The 22,007-nt window shown below is 45.1% G+C and overlaps 1 protein-coding gene across 1 annotated transcript in view; it reads right to left on the bottom strand.

Moving 5' to 3' along the window:
* Positions 1 to 13,963: 13,963 nt before the first annotated feature.
* The window catches only part of galnt9 (polypeptide N-acetylgalactosaminyltransferase 9), a 438,662-nt gene continuing 430,618 nt past the window's right edge, over positions 13,964 to 22,007 (bottom strand). The window contains exons 10-11 of the mRNA XM_043715359.2: positions 17,193 to 17,360; positions 13,964 to 14,363 (exon numbers count right to left, since the gene is read on the bottom strand). Of these exons, the coding sequence (XP_043571294.1) occupies positions 14,217 to 14,363; positions 17,193 to 17,360 (315 nt within the window). The 3' untranslated portion in view covers positions 13,964 to 14,216. The remainder of the gene's footprint in view (positions 14,364 to 17,192; positions 17,361 to 22,007) is intronic.

Raw genomic sequence — 22,007 nt, 5'->3', positions numbered from 1 at the left:
CAACATATAAATAAATCAAAGCTCAGAGATCTAAGAAATAGGATTTCACCCTGAAAGTGCCCAAGCAACCAACTTTGAAAAGCCAACTGCCTGTTCACTAAAACACACCAATTAGACCTGGAAACGTAAAAACATAGAAAATAGAAGCCGGAGTAGGCCATTCAGCGCTTCGAGCCTGCCCCGCCGTGCAATGTGATCATGACTGATTGTCCATCTCAGTTCCATTGCCGTGGTTTCTGAAACCAGAAGGCAATGCCACAATCACCACTGCCCCCAGGGGGTGGAACCTTAGAGCAGCTGCATGTGCTGCTTTGAGGGAACATTACTCGGTCTCCTGTTCTCACTTCCACCCAACACTCTTTGATCCCTTTAGCCTTGAGTACTGTATCTAACTCCTTCTAAAAAAAAAACCTTCAATGTTTTGGCCTCAACTGCTTTGAGTGACACAGAATTCCACAGGCTCCCCACTCTCTGGGTGATGACATTTCTCCCCATCTCAGTCCAAAATGGCCGACCCTGTATCCTGAGACTGTGACCCCCCTGGTTCTGAACTCCCTAGTCATTGGGAATATACTTCCTGCATTTATTTTGTAGTCCTTACTTAGTCCTTAACCTTTAGTTAGAATTTTATAGGTTTCTATGATATTTGCCCTCTATTCTTCTAAACCCCACGGAATATAGTTGTAACGGATCCAGTCTCTCTCTTCACTCCTCAGTCCTGCCCTGTCTGGTAATTCTTTGCTGTATTCCCTCCATAGCCAGAACATCCCTATTTCAGTGTCATACACTTTCTGTGAAGCTAGTTCCAACCATTGATCTTATTATTCTCTAATCCTCGGAATAAATCAAAGTGAGATGTCTCATCAGCTGAGGGTGATTCAAACCAACCACAAGAATTTCAACTTCCAACTCAGTATAGCTACATCAACAAAGGAAAATGGAAGAAATATTTTTCTGCTCAGCTTAATTCATCATTCAAGTTCAATTTAATGTTATTCATTTCTGTTTCTATTTTCCTTCAATGGAATTGTAGGGTGGCACGGTGGTTAGCACTGCTGCCTCACAGCACCAGACACCTGGGTTCGATTCCCGCCTCAGGCAACTGTCTGTGTGGAGTTTGTGCACTCTCCTCCTGTCTGCGTGGGTTTCCTCCCACAGTCCAAAAATGTGCAGGTTGGGTGAATTGGCCATGCTAAATTGCCCGTAGTGTTAGGGGAATGGGTCTGGGTGGGTTGCTCTTCGGAGGGTCGGTGTGGATTTGTTGGGCCAAAGGGCCTGTTTCCACACTGTAGGGAATCTAGTCTAAACTTTTATTGAATAAAATCAAAAACACAAGTGTACTGTTTGGAAATCCATCTCAAACATGTTTGCAGATGAGACTTCAGACATTTTGCACAGATTTTAATTTAAAGGTTGAATATGCAAAGAGAGTCTGGGGTGATGTTTCGAGCCACAGACAGAATGGTTTTATGGGACTATAATGACTTGGTTGTAAATAAATTGCATGTGTGGGAGAGTGCGAGTGTGTGTGGGAATGTGTCGATTTTTGCGAAACAGCATATTCAAAACGTAGAGTCGGAACTGGAGAAATAATAAAAATAGATCCACAAATCATCAATAATGTCCAGGAAATAAAACGTGTCTTGAACAATATCATACCTGAGCTTGAGCCCCTTTCTGTTTTATTTCAACAATTTGATTCAATCTTACACTCATCTATGGCTGAAAGTAGACATATTTTGTTAAGTTTTTTTGTTTTGTATTTAACAGGGCAAGATGAAAAGCCCTGACCAGATGTTTTTCTTTATTTCAGCAGTTCCCAAGTTCTGGATTACCAAATGATTGCTTCTATTGTTTATGGGTCATATCCATCAATAAAAAGTAATACATGAGCAGGCACATACAGTTCAGTCCTTCAAGTCTGTTTTGCCGGTCAATAAGCTCATCGCTTAACCTCTGCATTAACTCCACGTTCCTGCTCAGTCCCCATGTCCCCATGGCCCAAATATCGATCTATCTCAACCTGAAATCTACTCAATGATGTGTCATCCACAGCCCACTACAGGATTCCAAAGGTTCTCAAACCCTCTGGGTGAAGAGATATCTCTTCATCTCAGACCAAGTCAGAAGTCAGACGACACCAGGTTATTGTCCAATGGATTTGTTTGAAATCAGGTGACGAAGGAGCACCTGCCAAAAGCATGTGATTTCAAATAAACCTGTTGGCCTAGAATCTGGTGTTGTGTGACTTTGTCCACCTCCACATTATCTCATACTGGAATGGCAAGCAACTTACTCTGGGTATCCCCTAGCTCTCCAGCCAGGGGAAACAATCCTGCAGTGTCTATCTTGTCAAACTCTCTCTGAATTTCAATGAAATCACCTGTTGTCCTTCTAAACCCCAGAACGTCTAGGCTACTGGGCAAACAATCTATGAAGCTTATTGTCCCATGGAAATTCTCCTCTGTTAAAGACACAGCCCTGTCAATGAAGAATTACCCAAGTGCTACATGGCTGAAGTCACACTTCCTAAATATTACATACGTCATTCCCCCTTTGCAAATAAAAGCTAATGTGTCTTCATCATTCATGATTTGTGGATGAGAACACCAAAGTCCTCTTTGACTGTGCCTCACTTCTTAAAAATATTCTGTTTCTCCATTTTTCTGACCAAAGTGGATCATTTCGCATTTCCCTCTGCATTTGATTAGCACCCATTCAGCTGGAATATTTTGTGTTCTTGATGTACAGACCAAGCTGCTGATCAGCACTTCCATTGAATATGGGCAAGGTCCTGCCTTTAAAATCTCACTCTGATTTTGATTTTCTCTCCGTGGGTAGTGCCTTAATCTTCTCTTTTTCCTTTCTCTATTCTGTATTATGATCAATGTTTCCTTGCAGCTTGCCAGCCATTTCTTCCACTGTATTGTACTGAATCTGTTCAAGTTGGACAAGTAAGTGACAGGAGAAAGTGAGGTCTGCAGATGCTGGAGATCAGAGCTGGAAATGTGTTGCTGGAAAAGCGCAGCAGGTCAGGCAGCATCCAGGGAACAGGAGAATCGACGTTTCGGGCATAAGCCCTTCTTCCTGAAGAAGGGCTTATGCCCGAAACGTCGATTCTCCTGTTCCCTGGATGCTGCCTGACCTGCTGCGCTTTTCCAGCAACACATTTCCAGCAAGTAAGTGACAGACTGATTTGCATATAAAGTCTTGCGAGGTGAGGTTCTTTGGCAGGGAGAGTGAGGAGGGGAATCTCCAGCAGCCATCCAGCTGGTGAGACAATGGTTTATCTCTTGACTCTCAACCTTGTGTTCCTCAAACTTGGAGTGCCCTGTCCAGGATGTGAACCCATGTAAATGTTGTATTACATGTTTACTGCCTCCGCCCCCGGCCTCCCTATTTGGGTCCAAAGAATGCACCAAACTGCATTTGGTTGCAGGCATTGTGGCATGAAGACAGAATTGGGCATCAACTAGGAGGAAGTGGGGACTGCAGATGCTGGAGATCAGAGTCTAGATCAGAGTGGTGCTGGAAAAGCACAACAGGTCAGGCAGCATCTGAGGAGCAGGAAAATCGATGTTTCAGGCAAAAGCCATTCCTGATGAAGGGCTTTTGCCCGAAACGTCGATTTTCCTGCTCCTTGGATGCCGACTGACCTGCTGTGCTTTTCCAGCACCACTCTGATCTAGAATTGGGCATTGGTCCACCTTTATCATGCCTGATCTTGTGTCAGGGTTTATTCCTTGAGACTTTGTCTCTGAGGAGGCACCCACAGGACAGTTGAGCTTTCCCCCCACCCCCCTGGCTTGGGAGTCTGGTACCTGTATGTGGCTGGGAACCAAATCTCCTGCGAGTGCCTCTCCAGCCTTAGCCTGGGCTCACGAGGGGCCCAGTCGCCGTGTGCCACGATGTGAAGGTACGGCAGGGGGGCTTGGCAATGGAGCGATTGGCATGTCTGACCCTCTTCCTTGGATTGCTGCTGACCAGCGGTGCAGGCTGACGTTGAGAACCAGAATTAACATTGAGCAGGTGACATACTGTAAAGAAAAGATCATGAGCAATGAGCCAGTTATAGCTTATTCACAGGGGGGACAGAACCAAAAAGGTGAGACGTGATGTCAATATGCACGGAACCTTCGACCCCACACTGTGAACATTTCTGACCTTCATTTTATTAAAGAGGGTATAGAGCTGGTAGATATAAATATCTTGTCCCTGCCACTCCCTTCTCCTGAGGTCCCCAGCATCACAAATGCGTCTTCTGCACAATTCAATTCACTCCATTTGATATCAAGAAACAATTGCAGACACTGGATACTGCAAATGCTACAGACCCTGACAACATTCCAGCAATAGTACTGAAGAGTTAAGCTCCAGAATTAGAATTTGTACAGTGTGGAAACAGGCCCTTCAGCCCAACAGGTCCACACTGTACCTCTGAAGAGTATCCCACCCAGACTCATTACCCTACATTTCCCCTGACTAATGCACCTAATCTACACATCCCCAAAACACTACAGGCAATTTAGCATGGCCAATTCACCATAACCTGCACATCTTTAGACTGTGGGAGGAAACCGGAGCACCCGAAGGAAACCCACGCAGACACGGGGAGAATGTGCAAACTCCACACAGACAGTCACCCGAGGCTGGAATCAAACCTGGGACCCTGGTGCTATGAGGCACCTTTTAGGGCCAAACACTGACATCTTTTAAATATTCACGGGAATCGAGCCTTGTTAGCTGGGCTATCATGTATTACCCATCCCTCATTAACTTTGAGAGGGTGGTGATTTGCTGAAGCTTGATTGGTTTAGGGAGACCCACAATGCAATTAAAGAGGGAGTTCAGGATTTTGATCAGACTCTATAAACAAGGGCAAATCCATCCCGGCTAATTACCGCCCCATCAGTCTACTCTCGATCATCAGGAAAGTGATGGAAGGGGTCAGTGACAGAGCTATCAAGCAGCACCTGCTCAGCAATAACCTGCTCAGTGACGCCCAGTTTGGGTTCCCCCATGGCCACTCAGCTCCTGACCTTATTACAGCCTTAGTTCAAACATCTCTGAAAGTTGCCACCCAGGTAAATAGTGCAGTGAGGAAGGCATATGGCGTACTGGCTTTTATTGGTAGAGGAATTGAGTTCCGGAGTCCTGAGGTCATGATGCAGTTGTATAAGACTCTGGTGCGGCCGCATCTGGAATATTGTGTGCAGTTTTGGTCGCCATACTATAGGAAGGATGTGGAGGCACTGGAACGGGTGCAGAGGAGGTTTACCAGGATGTTGCCTGGTATGGAAGGAAGATCGTATGAGGAAAGATTGAGACACTTGGGGCTGTTTTCATTAGAGAAAAGAAGGTTTAGGGGTGACTTGATTGAGGTGTACAAGATGATTAGGGGGTTAGATAGGGTTGACAGTGTGAACCTTTTCCTGCGTATGGAGTCGGGTATTACAAGGGGGCATAGCTTTAAATTAAGGGGGGGTAGATATAGGACTGAAGTTAGGGGTAGGTTCTTCACTCAGCGGGTCGTGAGTTCATGGAATGCCCTGCCAGTAGCAGTGGTGGACTCTCCCTCTTTATGGGCATTTAAGCGGGCATTGGATAGGTATATGGAGGATAGTGGGTTAGTATAGGTTAGGTGGGCTTGGATCGGCGCAACATCGAGGGCCAAAGGGCCTGTACTGCGCTGTATTCTTCTATGTTCTATGTTCTATCTATGGACAATCAAGCCATAGAGTCATACATCACAGAAACAGGGCTTTTGGGTCACCACGTCCATGATAACCAACAAACACCAAATTATGCCGGTCACATTTATCTGCCATTGGTCTATAGCTTACTGTGTGCTGGCATTATAAGGAGTCATTCAGGTGCTTTTTAAAAGTTGCAGAGGTACCTGCCTCCACTACCCTGGTGAGGGAACTCAGAGTGACAGCGCTTGGCATCAAGGCCGTATTTGACCGAGTGTGGCATCAAGGAGCCCTAGTAAAACTGGAATCAAATGCAGTCAGGGAAAACATTCTCTGCTGGTTAGAGTCTTATCTGGCACAAAAAAATATGGTTGTGTTGGCGGTCAGTCATCTCAGCTCTAGGATATCTCTGCCTGACTCCCTCAGGGTAGGGTCCTAGGCCCAACCATCTTCAGTTGCTTCATCAATGACCTTCCCTCCACCATATACTCAGAAGTGGGGATGTTCACCAATGATTGCACAATGTTCAGCACCATTCGCAACTCCTCAGATACTGAAGCAGTCCGTGTCAAAATGCAGCAATATTAAAATCTTGTCCCTCAGTGTTGGTGACTATGAAATCATCATCAATTGTTGATTTATTAGTGCCCTTCAGGGAAGGAAATCTGCTTTTCTTACCTGGTCAGCCCTACATGTGACTCCAGATCCACAGCGATGTGGTTGCCCCTTACCACCTGAATGGCCCCATCAAGCCACTCAGTCTAAGGACAGGCAGCGAATCCTGGCTCAGCCAGTGACACCCACCTCCCAGGAAAGAACCGAGCTTGGGTAGAAGTCGCCTGCCTGTTTGTTTGCATCTGTACATCTCCAAGACTCTATGACTAATTGCCATGACCTCTTACCACTGCAATATTCAGACATCCACCACAGGGAACATCAGCTATCTCCATTACTGAGAGTTGACTTCACTTTCAGGTTAATTAATTGAATTGAAATTCTATCAGATGCCGTACACAGATTTGAACCCACATCCTCGGAGCATTGGCTTGGGTTTCTGGATTGCTAGCCCCGTGACATTGCCACTCAGCCAATCATCTACAAAGGAGCATGAGAACAAGAGTAGGCCATTCAGCCCATTGAACTTGTTCTGCCATTCAATTAGGTCATGGCTTTACCTCACTTGATGTCCTCTGGATAAGTGACTTTAACAAAATGGTATGGAAAGAATTTACTGCGTGGCGACTCGACATTTCAGAACGGCAGAAAAGAAAGTGAAAAGAAAGAGATTACGTCTAACAGACAGAACAGGAACTCTTGATCAATGAAATGGCAGTAATAAACATTATTACGAGAGGAGAGGAGGGAGGTAAATCTGTGTTGCTGCTGGAAAAGAAAATTCCTAATGAAGTTGTTGTATTCCTTAATGTTGGAGGCCTACCAAAGAGATCCCATGACAGCTACTGGCCCAGTGGCCTGGTTCCACACTATAAGGTGTGCCGAGAGCTGAAGATTGTCCCTCGTGACATCCAGCCAGTGCCCCTCTGTCCCGATAGGAATCTGTCTAATGGCAGATAAAATAATTCCTCCGGTAGACGGAGTGTGGGTGAAGCACTTTGGCAGGTTTCTGCTGAACAGATTAGTTTTGATTTCTGCCATATTGAGACGTCTATTTCCTCCCTCTCACTAATTTGAAAACTGTGTCCCTTTTCCAGCCAACTCAGCAGAACATTTCCTCCTGGGATCCTGATTAATTTTACTGCCCTTTGCAATATCACTTTCTGAGTGTGCCAATTAGTTTAATTTACTGCCAGAAAACATTAAGGAATACAACAACTTGATCAGGAATTTTCTTTTCCAGCAGCAACACAGATTTACCTCCCTCCTCTCCTCTCGTAATAATGTTTATTACTGCCATTTCATTGATCAAGAGTTCCTGTTCTGTCTGTTAGACGTAATCTCTTTCTTTTCACTTTCTTTTCTGCCGTTCTGAAATGTTGAGTCGCCACGCAGTAAATTCTTTCCATACCATATTGTTAAAGTCACTTATCCAGAGGACATCAAGTGAGGTAAAGCCATGACCTAATTGAATGGCAGAACAAGTTCAATGGGCTGAATGGCCTACTCTTGTTCTCATGCTCCTTTGTAGATGATTGGCTGAGTGGCAATGTCACGGGGCTAGCAATCCAGAAACCCAAGCCAATGCTGCGAGGATGTGGGTTCAAATCTGTGTACGGCATCTGATAGAATTTCAATTCAATTAATTAACCTGAAAGTGAAGTCAAATCTCAGTAATGGAGATAGCTGATGTTCCCTGTGGTGGATGTCTGAATATTGCAGTGGTAAGAGGTCATGGCAATTAGTCATAGAGATTGGAGATGTACAGCACGGAAACAGACCCTTCGGTCCAACTCGTCCATGCCGGCCTGATATCCTAACCCAAACTAGTCCCACCTGCCAGCACCCGGCTCATATCCCTCCAAACCGTTCCTATTCATATACCCATCCAAATGCCTTTTAAATGTTGTAATTGTACCAGCCTCCACCACTTCCTCTGGCAGCACATTCCACACACGTACCACAATTTGTGTGAAAAAGTTGCCCCTTAGATCTCTTTTATAGCTTTCCCCCTCTCACCCTAAACCTATGCCGTCTAGTTCTGGACTTCCCCACCCCAGGGAAAAGACTTTGTCTATTTATCCTATCCATGCCCCTTATGATTTTATAAACCTCTATAAGGTCACCCCTCGGCCTCCGATGCTCCAGGGAAAACAGCCCCAGCCCAGTCAACCTCTTGATACATGTGTGAGCTGCACAGGTTAGAGTGAATGCTGATGACAGCTCTCTTTAATTCCATTTTTTGCAACAACCCGTCTGATTCACTCATCCCCCTGTGGGGAAGGAAATCTACAGACTTCCTCAGTCTGTGTGACTCCAGACCCACAGCAATGTGGCTGACTCTTAAAAAAACCTTCTGAGATTAAGAAGCAAGCCACTCAGGGCAAGGGCAGGCAATTCAGGATGTGCAACAAATGCTGGTCTTCGCTATGAGGGGAAGTGAGAGGGACAGCCATTAACATCAAGGCTGCATTCAACCGAGTGTGGGATCAAGGAGCCCGAGCAAAACTGGAATCAATGGGTATCAGGGGACAAACCGTCTACTGGTTAGAGTCATACCTGGCACAGAGGAAGGTGGTTGTAGTTGTTGGAGGTCAGTCACCTCAGCTCCAGGACATCTCTGCAGGAGTTCCTCAGGGAAATGTCCTAGGCCCAACCATCTTCAGCTGCTTCATCAATGACTATCATAAAGTCAAGTGGGGCTGTTCGCTAATGACTGCACAATATTCAACATCATTTACGATTCCTCAGATACTGAAGCAGTCCGTATCCAAATGCAATGAGATCTGGACAATATCCAGGCTTGGGCTGGGAAGTGGCAAGTAACATTTGTGCCACACAAATGCCAGGATATGACCATCTCCAACATGAGACAATCCAATCATTGCCCCTTAACATCCAATGGTGCTACCATCTCTGAATCCTCCACTATCAACATCCTTGATCAGAAAGTCAACTGGATCCAGTAAATAAATACAGTGACTTTCAGAGCAGGTCGGAGGCTTGGAATCCTGCAGCCAGCAGCTCACCTCCTGCCTCCCCAAAGCCTGTCCACTATCTACACGGCACAAGTCAGGAGTGTGATGGAATACTCCCCACTTGCCCTGGATGGGTGCACCTCCAACACTCAAGAACCCCGACACCATCTAGGACAAAGCAGCCCATTGGCACCACATACACAAACACCCCCTCCCTCCACCCCTGACACTCAGTAACAGCAGTATGTGCCATCTACAAGATGAACTGCAGAAATTCACCAAAGATCCTCAGACAGCACCTTCCAAACCCACAACCACTTCCAACTAGAAGGACAAGGACAGCAGATACTTGGGAACACCACCCCCTGCATGTTCCCCTCCAAACCACTTCCCATCCTGACTTGGAAATATATCGTCGTTCCTGAAGTGTTGCTGGGTCAGAATCCTGGAATTCCCTCCCTCAGGGCATTGTGGGTCTACCTACAGCACATGGACTGCAGCGGGTCAAGAAGGCAGCTCAACCCCACCTTCTCAAGGGGCAACTAGGGACGGGCAATAAATGCTGGGCCCAGTCAGTGACGCCCATATTCCATGGATGAATAAAGAAAATTACCCACAACTCGTAAAAGAGGAAAGGAAAACAAAATCTTTCTAAACCCCAGCTTAAACCCATTAATCACCTGAGGCCATTTCATGCTGAAAATCTTCGACATTCCATCCACTGCCTACACTCTGGGGAAGGGGCTCCCGTGTAGTTTGTGTCCTGGTCCTATTGTTGCTCAAAGGTTTAATTGTTCTGTTTCTCATTACATGACTGCTTTCTATGGCTGTTCAACGTACTTGATTAATTCAGCCTGGGTGCAGACTCAGGGAGAAATATAAGCAAAGCTGCAGGAAGATCTAGAAACCAAAACTGAAGCATGGAGTAGACATCTTATAGCTCTGTGAATGACACCTGTCATACACATAGGGACTCATGTGTCCAACACACATCACATTGTCTCCACGGACTGCCCAATCCACACCTTGCAATAATCTCCAGAGTACCCCAGAACTCTCTTCCTGGTTCCTTCCTCCTCACATGTGGAGAGACTGGAGAACCTGGAATTATTCTCCTTACAGGGTCAAGGCGATCTTAACAGAAATCATGAGGAGTTTTTGCAGAGTAAATTAAGAGAAAGTCCCACTGACAAGAAGCATCTCTAACTGATGCAGACGGATGTAATAACAAATAAAAGAATCGAGGATTAATTTTACATTCTGTGAGTTACAACTTTGAACGAGCTGTCAGAAAGGGCAGTGGAAGGACATTCAATAGGAACCATTAAACAGGAATTGGAAACATATTTAAAGTGGAAAGAGAGTACAGAGTTATGGGGAAAGGGCAGGCAGGTGGGTTTAATTGGATAGCTCTTTCAAAGAGCTAGCAGAGCCATGATGGGCAGACTGGCTTTCTTCCGCACTGTAAGATTCACTGGCTATGTGTGTTATCCATCATTTCAGACCATTCTGGTGAATCCTGTTGGTTTGTACAGCTCTGACCATCCTTCTACCTCACTCCGATCCCTGCAACACAAACATTTTCCCTGCACCTGGACTGTTTCCACTTGAGTGAGGAGACCAGAATTAGGGAGCATTGCTATAACATAATCACTAATAAATCCTCTTGGGAACTGAGTGAACCCAGCTTATCCTGAATCAAGTTAGAAAGTAAATTTTGCTGCCTCAGGGAATGATTGATACAAAGGGCAGAGAGAGATTTGAGGAGAATTCACATAAACATGAGGGAGACAGGGATAGGAGGATATGGTGGGAGCAGGCTCATATAGAACATACTAACTAGGGCAGACCATTGGAAGAATGGTATTAAACACTGTAAATAAATGCTACGCTTTTGAAATTACTTCTACCATCTTTTCAAGCAGAACATTCTAGATCATGGGGGAGGCAGTGGCGTAGTGGCAATGTCCCTGAATAACTAATAATCCACAATGCCAAGCTAATGTTCGAAGGACATGGGTTTGAATTTTGCCATGGCAGATGATGAAAATTTGAACTTAATTAAAAAACAACTGTGCCTCATAGTGACCACAGTCAATTGTAATAAAAACCCCATCAGGTTTACCACTGTCCATTCTGGAAGGAAATCTCTCGCCTTTCCCTGGTCTGGCCTACATGTGACTCCAGACCCACAGCGATGTGATTGATACTGAGCTGCTATCTCAGTTAAGGATGAGCAATTAATGCATCTCATGAAGAAGCAAAAATGAAAGCGCTTCCAGAATTTTCCATTAAAAATAAGTTTCTTGTTGATATGAAACTGCACGTGGTCAGCCTTTTCATCAAGTTCTCAGTGCAAGAAAATGTAACCGTCTTCACTCTGTTGTAACCATCTTGATAAGCTGCCAATTCAATACTTATGTGTCCCTTTGATGGACCTGAACCTTGCGCTGTGCTCATCCAACAGAGAAATAGCTTCCTAATGAAACATAAGCCGTTATGCATCGTTGCCCTGATCAGTTCACTTGTAGGGAATAAAGAGTGTGAGTGAGCACTCAGAACAAAACCATAAGCCCTCATGATATAGGAGCCAATTGGGCCATCAAATCTACACTGCAATGCCATCATGGCAGGTATGTTTCTTAACCCATCCTCCACCCTTCTCCCTGTAACCCTTGATCCCCCTAGCAATCAAAAACAGATCTATGTGTGTCTTAAAGACACTCAATGACATGGCCTCCCCAGCCCTCTGCAGCAACACCTTTCACAGAGTCACCACCCTCTGGCTGAGAGCTGTAACAGAGGCTCGGGATTGCAGGTTGAAGATAAAGAATCACTTGAACAATTTGAGAAAAAATAAATCGACGGATGTGTTTTGACCTTGTTCCTGTCATGAGTGACGTGGCTGTTTGTCAGCTGTTCCACCCGAGAGATTGCACCCAAGAATGAGAATGGAGGAAAGGGATGTAAGCTGAAAGAGAGAGGGTATATGTGACCGAGGGAAATGGCACTGACGTACAGCAGTGCTGAATTAGAGGTTGGAGCAGCTTATCAAGACTCTGGTAGAAAATCCAAAAGTAAGTGTTGGAGGCTTACAGAACGCAGACTTCTCCTTACCCATCTCCTCGTCCCTCTACTCCTCTCTTTACCCTTCCTTCCTTCACCTTGTCCCTCTCTCCATCCCAAATGCTGCAATTTGTTTGATATTTTCTATGTAGTGGTAATGTCTTTGCTCTGCCCAAGTTGTTCACTTTTATTTTGAGTAATTAAGTTGTTCCCAAAGGCTTCAAGCCAGCAGGGAGTGGGCCATGCTATCCTTTGATGCCAGATAAATCAATCAACTGAACAACTCTGAAAATTACAGGAAAAATCAGCTCCATTCTGTTGATGGCTCAGATTTCGGTGGAAAATGTAATGGAAAATCCACAGGGGGGAGCCGATTTCTAATGGAAGGTTGGTGGAAACTTAAAAAGGATTAACAGTAAAGTGTTAGGAGGGTGCAGGATCAGATTGGATTGACATGTGAGCAATGTCATGGAGACTGTTCTCTATGGTCACACCATCTGCTGTATCTTTTGCCAGTGGTGTTAGAAAAAGCTGACCTCTGGGTCCAAAGGCTGTGGGTTCGAATCCCACCCCAGGGAATTGAACACAAAGTCCCAGTGTTAGCACGGGGAGGAGAGGGGCTCCCCGCGACATGTTATTGTGTTTCAGGTCCTGCTTTCTCTAAATAATGCCCTCATCTTCTGTTTAACATTGTTTGAATGATCACCTGTACAGATAGTTCTTCTGTAACGTGATGGTTGTGTTCTTGCGTGACCTCGCATTATAGAAAAATCGCACTTTAGAAACAGCGCTTAATGTGTTAGTGATGTAATGATGTTACAGCCAGTGTGTGTGACTGTGAGAGTGTGAGAGAATGTGAGTGTGTGTGAGAGAGTGTGAGTGTGTGACTGTGAGTGTGTGTGTCAGCGAGAGAGTGTGAGTATGTGTGTGAGGATCTATGTGTGTGTGTGAGAGAGTATGTGAGAGAGTGTGAGTGTATGTGACTGTGTGTGTCTGAGAGTGCGTGTGTGTGAGAATGTGTGTAACTGTGAGTGTGCGAGAGTGTGTGTATGTGTCAAAGTGCAGTGAAGGGGCCTGAGGGTAGTGGAGACCTCAGGTTGGAGAGAGATAACCCCTCTGCAGATCTACTTACGGATGGGGATACATTGTGTGATAACCTTGCAGTCCCTGCCAATGGGGAGCATGGCTCCAATATTCCCGTGGCTGTCTAGCAGGACACTGCCATCATGGACTGAGACAGGGGCAGCACAGCCCCAACGTGGAGCCTTAACTAGACTAACAGATTAACTAGACTAACAGTCTCCTGGGGAATCAGATTGTGAAGTTAACTCGGTGCTGAGTCTGCTATCCCCCTGTCCCCTAGCCCAGAGCTCCCACCTGTTTACTGGGTAAGAAAAGCCCATTGTGCACCAATTTATAAAACTCAGGATCTGGTGTGTGAGTGTTTTTAACAACCTGCTCATCTTCCCAAGACTTGTGTTTGTTAATCCCCTTGGTCTCTCCACTCCTGCCTCCCCTTTAAAATGGTTGCATTTAGTCTTGTAACATTTAAGTCTTTTTTAATATTATTATTTACAGTTTTCTGTTCCAATATAATAAACCGAAACATGCTTAAGGGGCTGGTTCCAGTCAAGAAGTTTATAAGTGAAAAAAGGCACATCATTATTGTTCATTTAATGCCGTGCAGTAGTCAATAATTTCAAATGAGTGTGTTGATCAAGTGTCCCTTCATTGAGGATGACTGGATGATTCCATGTTGTGTCCCCCACAATGTCTCATGGGTGCTTTGCTACACATCACAATGTCATGTGGAAGTAGACATACAAAGATACACTGGGATGCAGCAAATAGATCCCATCAGCACTCAGTGCTTGGCATGTTTGATCCAGTTTCTGATTATCCACTTTTGCCCGGAACACTTCTGCAAGGATAATCGCAGGCCAAAGTTAGCGTCCTTGGTCATTTCCACTTCCAAACAACGTCCCGTGTCTCTGTTAATAATTGGCCCATTCTGCAAAAGAAGGTCAACATGCATTACCAAATCTCACTCTTTATGAACTGTCCCTGGCATAATTTTCCAATTTTATTTCCATTTTGGAGACAACGAAATCACAAACATATGGTACACAGGCACAGAAACACAGAAAATGGAGACAACTGTAGGCCATTCAGCCCTTTGAATCTGCCCCACCATTTATTATGATCACGGCTCATCAACCAACTCAATGCTCTGTTCCAGCTGTTTCCCATATATCCTTTGACCCCATTAATTCCAAATGCTGTGTACAACTCCTTGAAATGATGCACTGTTTTGGCCTTTGACACCAGGTAAGAGTTCAACAGGTTTATTTGAAATCACAAGCTTTCGGAGCACTGCCCCTTAACCCTTCACCCGACAAAAGGGCAGTGCACTGGTATCCTGTGTTTCTGACATTGTCCATCCTGGCACCTCCACATCACAGTCTGGCCTTGACTGCTTCCTGTGACAGAGAATTCCACCACTTTCTGGGTGAAGACATTTCTCCTCATCTCAGTCCTAAACATGTCCTACCCCATGTCCTTAGACTGTGACCTCTGGTCATTGGAAATATCTTTCCTGCATTTGCCCTGTGTAGTCCTGTTGGCATTTTACAGGTTTTTATCAGATCTCCCCCCACGTGCTTCTGCACTCCAATGAACATAATCCTAATTGATTCAATCCCTCGTCCTCTATCAGCCCTACCAACCCAGTGTGGTAAACCTTCAGTGCACTTCCTCCATCACCACAACATCTTTCCTCAGATATGGAGACTAAAGTGATACAACACAGTCCACATAAGCAGAAACGCCCCTCACAAATATCAGGAACGTTAAAGAGCTAAGGTATAAAAAGTTATAATCTTAGATTACATACAGTATGGAAATAGGCCCTTCGGCCCAACAAGCCCACACTGACCCTCCGAAGAGCAACCCACCCAGACCTATTCCCCTACATTCATCCCTTCACCTAATACGAGGGGCAATTTAGCCTGGCCAATTCACCTGACCTGCACATTTTTTGGACTGTGGGAGGAAACCGGAGCACCCGGAGGAAACCCACACAGACACAGGGAGAATGTGCAAACTCCACACAATCAGTCGCCTGAGGCGGGAATTGAACCCAAGTCTCTGGCGCTGTGAGGCAGCAGTGCTAACCACTGTGCCACCGTGCCGCCCTTTTAAGGCACAATTTTGTCTAGAATCTTAGAATTTGGATGGAGTGTGAATATCAGAGATAAAGGTTATTTCGAAGGCATATATTAGAGGAAGCAAGATTGAGGATGGTGTGACAAATGATAACAGAAGGTGTCGGATGTGCTGCAGGAGGTAGAGGAAGGATAAAGATGGCCAGAGGTGATTTTCTGAAGATGATGGATGCGTCAACAACAGGGAGACTCAAGGTTGTTACAAGGAAACCACCCATCAGATGCTGCATTTTCTCTGTCGCTTTCCTGTAAATTTACAAATCCTGGACAACAAGTAAAGGTTTGCAGCTCAAATTGAGTGCATTTAAATTGTGGATCCTAAAACATAATGCTGTAAATTCCATAGACAATGAAAGAAAGAGGTGTTTGGAAGAGTAAAAAGGATCTCTTAAAAAACTGGCCATTTGATTGGAGCTGAAAAGTGGCAAAGATGCCTTCCAGAGGCAGCGCCGGGGTTGGTGGGGGTGGTTGGGCAAGGGGGGGTGACGGATGTCACTGAGCTGTTGCAGTCAGGCTATGACTTGGTTGTGAGGATGGGACATTGGCATCGCTGGCTGGTTCAGCATTTATTACCCATCCCTAGTTGCCCCTTGAGAAGGTGGGGGTGAGCTGCCTTTTTGAACCGCTGCAGTCCATGTGCTGTGGTTTGACCCACAATGCCCTTAGGGAGGGAATTCCAGGATTCTGACCCAGTGACAGTGAAGGAACAGTGACATATTTCCAAGTCAGGATGGTGAGTGGCTCGGAGGGGATTGTGCAGGGGGTGGTGTTCCCATGTATCTGCTGCCCTTGTCCTTCCAGATGGAAGTGGTTGTGGGTTTGGAAAGTGCTGTCTGAGGATCTTGGTGAGTTTCTGCAGTGCATCTTATAGATAGTGCACACTGCTGTTCCTGAGCGTCGGTGGTGAAGGGAGGGGGTGTTGGTGGATGTGGGGCTAATCAAGCGGGGGCTGCTTTGTCCTGGATGGTGTCGAGCTTCTCGAGTGTTATTGGAGTGTAATAGATGATGAGGGTTTTGTACAATGACAGCTGGTCCTTTGCTGGAGAAAAAACACAAACAGCAGAGGGAGAGGACGTTTATATTCTTCTCTGTGAGGTAAATGTGGATCCCATCAAAGATAGCATATACACAGACAGACAGACACATGTACTTACTGTTTCCAGTGTGAGAAATAAAGACCAAATTATTCCTTGAGGGATCTGTTGGCATTTACAGATACAGAAAGATTTGGATTTATATAGCGCCTTTCGCAACTTCAGGACATTCGAAAGCACTCAGCCAAAATTAAAACATCTGTGATCAATCTGTTCAGAGATGTCATTACACAGCTCTGGAGCAGGTGGGTCTTGAGCCTGGCTCTCCTGGCTCAGAGGTAAGGACACTATCACCAATTAAATCTGCACAATATTGCTACAAAAGCCTTAATATCAAGCTTGATTCCAAACACTAGTTGGTCAAATCTAAGTCCTCTATTGATTCTCAATCCATCTGGGTAAGTATCTGGATAAGCAAACCCTTAACAACCAAGGACTCTTTGGTGAACAGCTCATGTTCATGAATAGTTGCCATTTATTCCATCCTTCCCTCTCCTTCAGATGAAGCAAACAGGACATTACCTGCGTGAAATCCCAGAGTTTCTGGTTTATTCTGGGTACCTCGTCGCATTTCCTGAGAGTTGGGAACTTGATTCTTCTGTCATCCATTAAACATTTGGTGTCGGGTAGGAAATTTGTTGACCCCAGGGGCCCAAGTTGCAGAAGCCCCTCAATGGTGTAACGTACCAGCTGGGGAAATAAAACAAAAACAATCACCCATTGGCTATCCTCAATACTGCTGTCAGCTTGGAACATAAACTATCAGATAAAGATGCAAATTATTAATACGCACTGTGATCACAGTTTGGCGATCCTGAGGGTAATGGCTTTGTGTATGAGCCAGAAGTTGCCCCATTCCAGGGATTTCGACACTGAATCTAGACTGACACTTCCAGGGCAACACTGACAGAGTGCTGCACTGTCAGATGTGCTGACTGTTAGCTGAGACATTATACTGAGGCATCACGTTCTCTCTAGGGTCAATGTCAAGACCCTGTGGGTACCATTTAGACAAACAGAGGTGGTGTTCACTCCAATCTCATCATCAAATTTTCCCATCAACCCAAACTAAAACTAAAACAGATGATTTGGCCATTAACACAGTGGGATCTTGCTGTGTGAAAATTGACTGCTGCATTTCCAACATTACAACAGTGACATCACCTCAAAAAAGCACCTCTGCGACAGGAAACCCAAGGCGGTGAGAGTTGCTATGGAAATGCACGTTCTTTCTTTGTCTCAGTGTTGAGTAGGTGTGCAGGGTTCAAGCCCCACATGAGAGTCTGCGCTGATACTCCTGTGCGGTACTGAGAGTACGCTGCACTGCTGAGAGATCCATTCTTTGGCTGTGAGGTTAATGTGTAAAGGCTGATGAGTCGGGTGATATCCCTGCAGCTGCTGTTTCAACCAAAGGTCACCTCTTTGGTTATTTATCACCAGTCCGGTTTGTGGAGTCAAACTTGTAGCTTTTGCTATTTTCTGATATAACAACAGGAGGCAGTAGCAGAATGGTCATGTCACTGGGCCAGCAATCCAGACCAACATTCTGGGGAAATGGGTTCAAACCCCACCATGGCAGATGGTGAAATTTGAATTAAAAAAAATCCTGGAATAAAAAGCCGACCTAACAGTAACTTGTCAATTATTGTAGCATGCTTCAGTATGGTCGCTTGGTAAAGCTGAATGAGCTCACATGGCTGGTTTGTGATGCTAACAGTGAGGGACTCTCCTTCTCAATCTCTCCCCCTGCCTGAGGCACGGTGACCCTCAGGTCAAACCACCACCAGTCATCTCTCTCTCTCTGTCATTAATGAGACAGTAGGGCTATGATGGCTTTATCATAGAACATAGAACATAGAACATAGAACATAGAAGATTACAGCGCAGTACAGGCCCTTGGGCCCTCGATGTTGCGCCGATCCAAGCCCACCTAAACTACACTAACCCACTATCCTCCATATACCTATCCAATGCCCTCTTAAATGCCCATAAAGAGGGAGAGTCCACCACTGTTACTGGCAGGGCATTCCATGAACTAACGACTCGCTGAGTGAAGAACCTACCCCTAACATCAGTCCTATATCTACCCCCCCTTAATTTAAAGCTATGCCCCCTTGTAATACCCGACTCAATACGCGGGAAAAGGTTCATACTGTCGACCCTATCTAACCCCCTAATCATCTTGTACACCTCAATCAAGTCACCCCTAAACCTTCTTTTCTCTAGTGAAAACAGCCCCAAGTGTCTCAGTCTTTCCTCATACGATTTTCCTTCCATACCAGGCAACATCCTGGTAAACCTCCTCTGCACCCGTTCCAATGCCTCCACATCCTTCCTATAGTATGGCGACCAAAACTGCACACAATATTCCAGATGCGGCCGTACCAGAGTCTTATACAACTGCATCATGACCTCAGGACTCCGGAACTCAATTCCTCTACCAATAAAAGCCAGTACGCCATATGCCTTCCTCACCGCACTATTTACCTGGGTGGCAACTTTCAGAGATCTGTGTACATGGACACCAAGATCCCTCTGCTCATCCACACTACCAAGTATCCGACCATTAGCCCAGTACCCCATCTTTTTGTTATTCTTCCCAAAGTGAATCACCTCGCACTTAGCTACATTGAATTCCATCTGCCACCTTTCTGCCCAGCTCTGCAGCTTCTCTATATCCTGCTGTAACCTGCCACATGCTTCCTCACTGTCAACAACTCCTCCGACTTTCGTGTCATCCGCAAACTTGCTCACCCAACCTTCTAACCCCTCTTCCAGGTCATTTATAAAAATGACAAACAGCAATGGTCCCAAAACAGATCCTTGCGGAACACCGCTAGTGACGGCACTCCATGAAGAAACTTTGCCATCAACTACTACCCTCTGTCTTCTTCCATCCAGCCAATTCCGAATCCAAACCTCCAACTCACCCTCAATGCCATATCTCCGTATTTTCTGCATTATCTTTACTGAAGAAAATCTGCTGTCCTTCTCCACCTACATGTGACTCCAGTCGCACAGTAATATGGTTGATTCCTAACTGTCCTCTGGGCAATTAATACTGATGAGTGAGACCCATACCCAATCAACAAAATAAAAGGAGATTCCTTGAAACTATTACACCAATTAGATTGTAGTTTAATATTATCTTCCTGCTTTTGTTCATTAATTTTTAATATTCTTGTTTACCGTTGAAACCCACACAGGTTTTTTTTGGGATGAGAGAGTTCCAGATATTCATTTCTCTCTGCGTGAGGAAGGACTTGCTGATATCACCCAGGAGTCGAATCACACAATCATACAGTGTGGAATAGAAGAGGCCTTTCAGCCCATTCAGTCTGTACCTAGATACCTTTGTACCTAAGATGGCATTGTAAGAGGTGACTTGTAAATTTTTCACTACACTTATTTGAGTACATGTGGCAATAAAGCTAATTCAATTCAATCCAAAACTATCCTAAATCTACATCAGTCCCACTTTCCTGCACTAGACCCATATCCATCAAGTGTTCATCCAAGTAATTTTTAACGGTTGTGAGGCTTTCCCTCCTCAACTACCCTCCCAGGCAGAGTATTCCAGTTCCCCCGCACCTTCTGGATGAATTTAGTTTTCCTCAAATCCCCTCTAAACCTCCTGCCTTTCACGTTAAACATGTGTTCCCTTGTTATCAAGCCAGGGGGCCAGGGAATAGCTAACTTCCTATTCACCCTGCACTTGTCCCTCATAAACTTATAGATCTCCATCACATCCAGTCTCAAACTTCTCTGCTCCATAGGAAGCAACCTGAGCTTATCCAGCCTCTCTCTATCGCTGAAATGCTCCATCCCAAGCAACATTCTCATTCAAATTTGAAGTTTTTCTCCCCTCTTATTCTGGACCTCCCCCAACAATATCAAATCCCTGTGTCATCTTAAACATTTTAATTAGATAATGGTCAGTAGACCTCAGAGTAATTCGCTGTCTGAAACACTTTAAGATATACAAAATGATAAAGTGGTTAAATAAATGCAGTCGTTAGTATTGTAAAAGACATCAGTCATCTTGGAGTTGTCATTTTTGAACACTCTCAGACTAACGCAGTCATCTTTGAGAGAAGCGATTCCCAGTAATTACTTTCACTTCAGTAAAATGTCAGCACTCTTAATGAATGCTGGATGTCAAGGACAGGGTGAAGTCAGCTTAGTAATGTCCTTAGACACTTCCAGGGATAAATACAGGAGGCAGTCAATTGCCCTGAACTGAGGAAATGTTCAAAATATGAGAGTAAAGCTGCAAAAGGACAGATGCCTCTGAAGCAGCAAGTGCAGTGAGTGATATGATGAAGGATGGGGAAGTATTATTTACTAACTCCATGTTGAAGTGATTGGCTACTATGCAGTTTGCTTTACTGACTAGATATAAACTTACTCACCCTTGCTCCAGCCGTCCTCCAACACCTCCCTCCTTCCATCTATCCCATATTCCACCTTGCCTTTTCTCCTTATTGCCCCACTCTACCAACCCCCTGCCTTCCCAAACCTGGCTTCCACAAAATGCATTTTCCTTTCACTCCCTCCTCTTTCCCTCTTTGGAGGCTTTCCAATGGAATTGTGGCCAGTCAAACTTGGATAATCCTGAAAATTGAGTTGTCGGCCATTGCTATTGGCAGGAAAAGAAACCCAGTGGAAGGAAAAGCCTGCGATAAAGTGAAGCTCTGGATTGCTAACTCCAGATCAGCTGACCCCATGCATGCTTGTCACGTGACTGCACCAACCAATCAGAATAGAGCAAGGCCGCCTTAGTGATGTCTCAGGGATTAATGAAGACTAAGAGGCATGAAGACTGAGACTGATATGTTCAAGATTCCTCAGGACTTGACAGAGTCGATGTGGAATGGTTGATTCCCCTTATGGGGGAGTCTAGGACCAGAGGACATCTTCTCAGAATAATGCATCACACATTTAAGACAGAGATGAGAAGGAATTTCTTCTGTCCGAGAGGAGTGAGTCTGTGGAATTCTTTATCACAGAGGGCTGTCGAGGCTGGGTCATTAGTGTATTCGAGGCTGAGATCTTTAATCAGGAATGGAAGGAAGGGTTATGGGTAGAGGGAAGGAAAATGGAGTCAGGAATTACCAGATCAATAATTCAATATTCAAAATCCTAAACTCAAAAATACATAATATTAAAATGTATATGATCACTCACCCTACATCACATTCCCCATCCTTTCCCTTCTGCTTCACTCCTTCTTCCCACCTTCCTTCACCCTCTATCCTTAATCATCCACTTCTTTCCTGTCCTCATCCGTTTTTCCAATAGCCTTCCCTCATCCCTCCAAACTTCCATCTCCCGCTC

Source organism: Chiloscyllium plagiosum, unplaced genomic scaffold (genome assembly GCF_037043375.1).
Source record: "Chiloscyllium plagiosum isolate Xiang-an unplaced genomic scaffold, Cpla_swu_hap1 HiC_scaffold_24, whole genome shotgun sequence".
Classification (NCBI taxonomy): Eukaryota; Metazoa; Chordata; class Chondrichthyes; order Orectolobiformes; family Hemiscylliidae; genus Chiloscyllium; species Chiloscyllium plagiosum.
The sequence above is the reverse complement of the archived record's forward strand: the minus strand, read 5'-3'. Positions and strand labels throughout refer to the sequence as shown.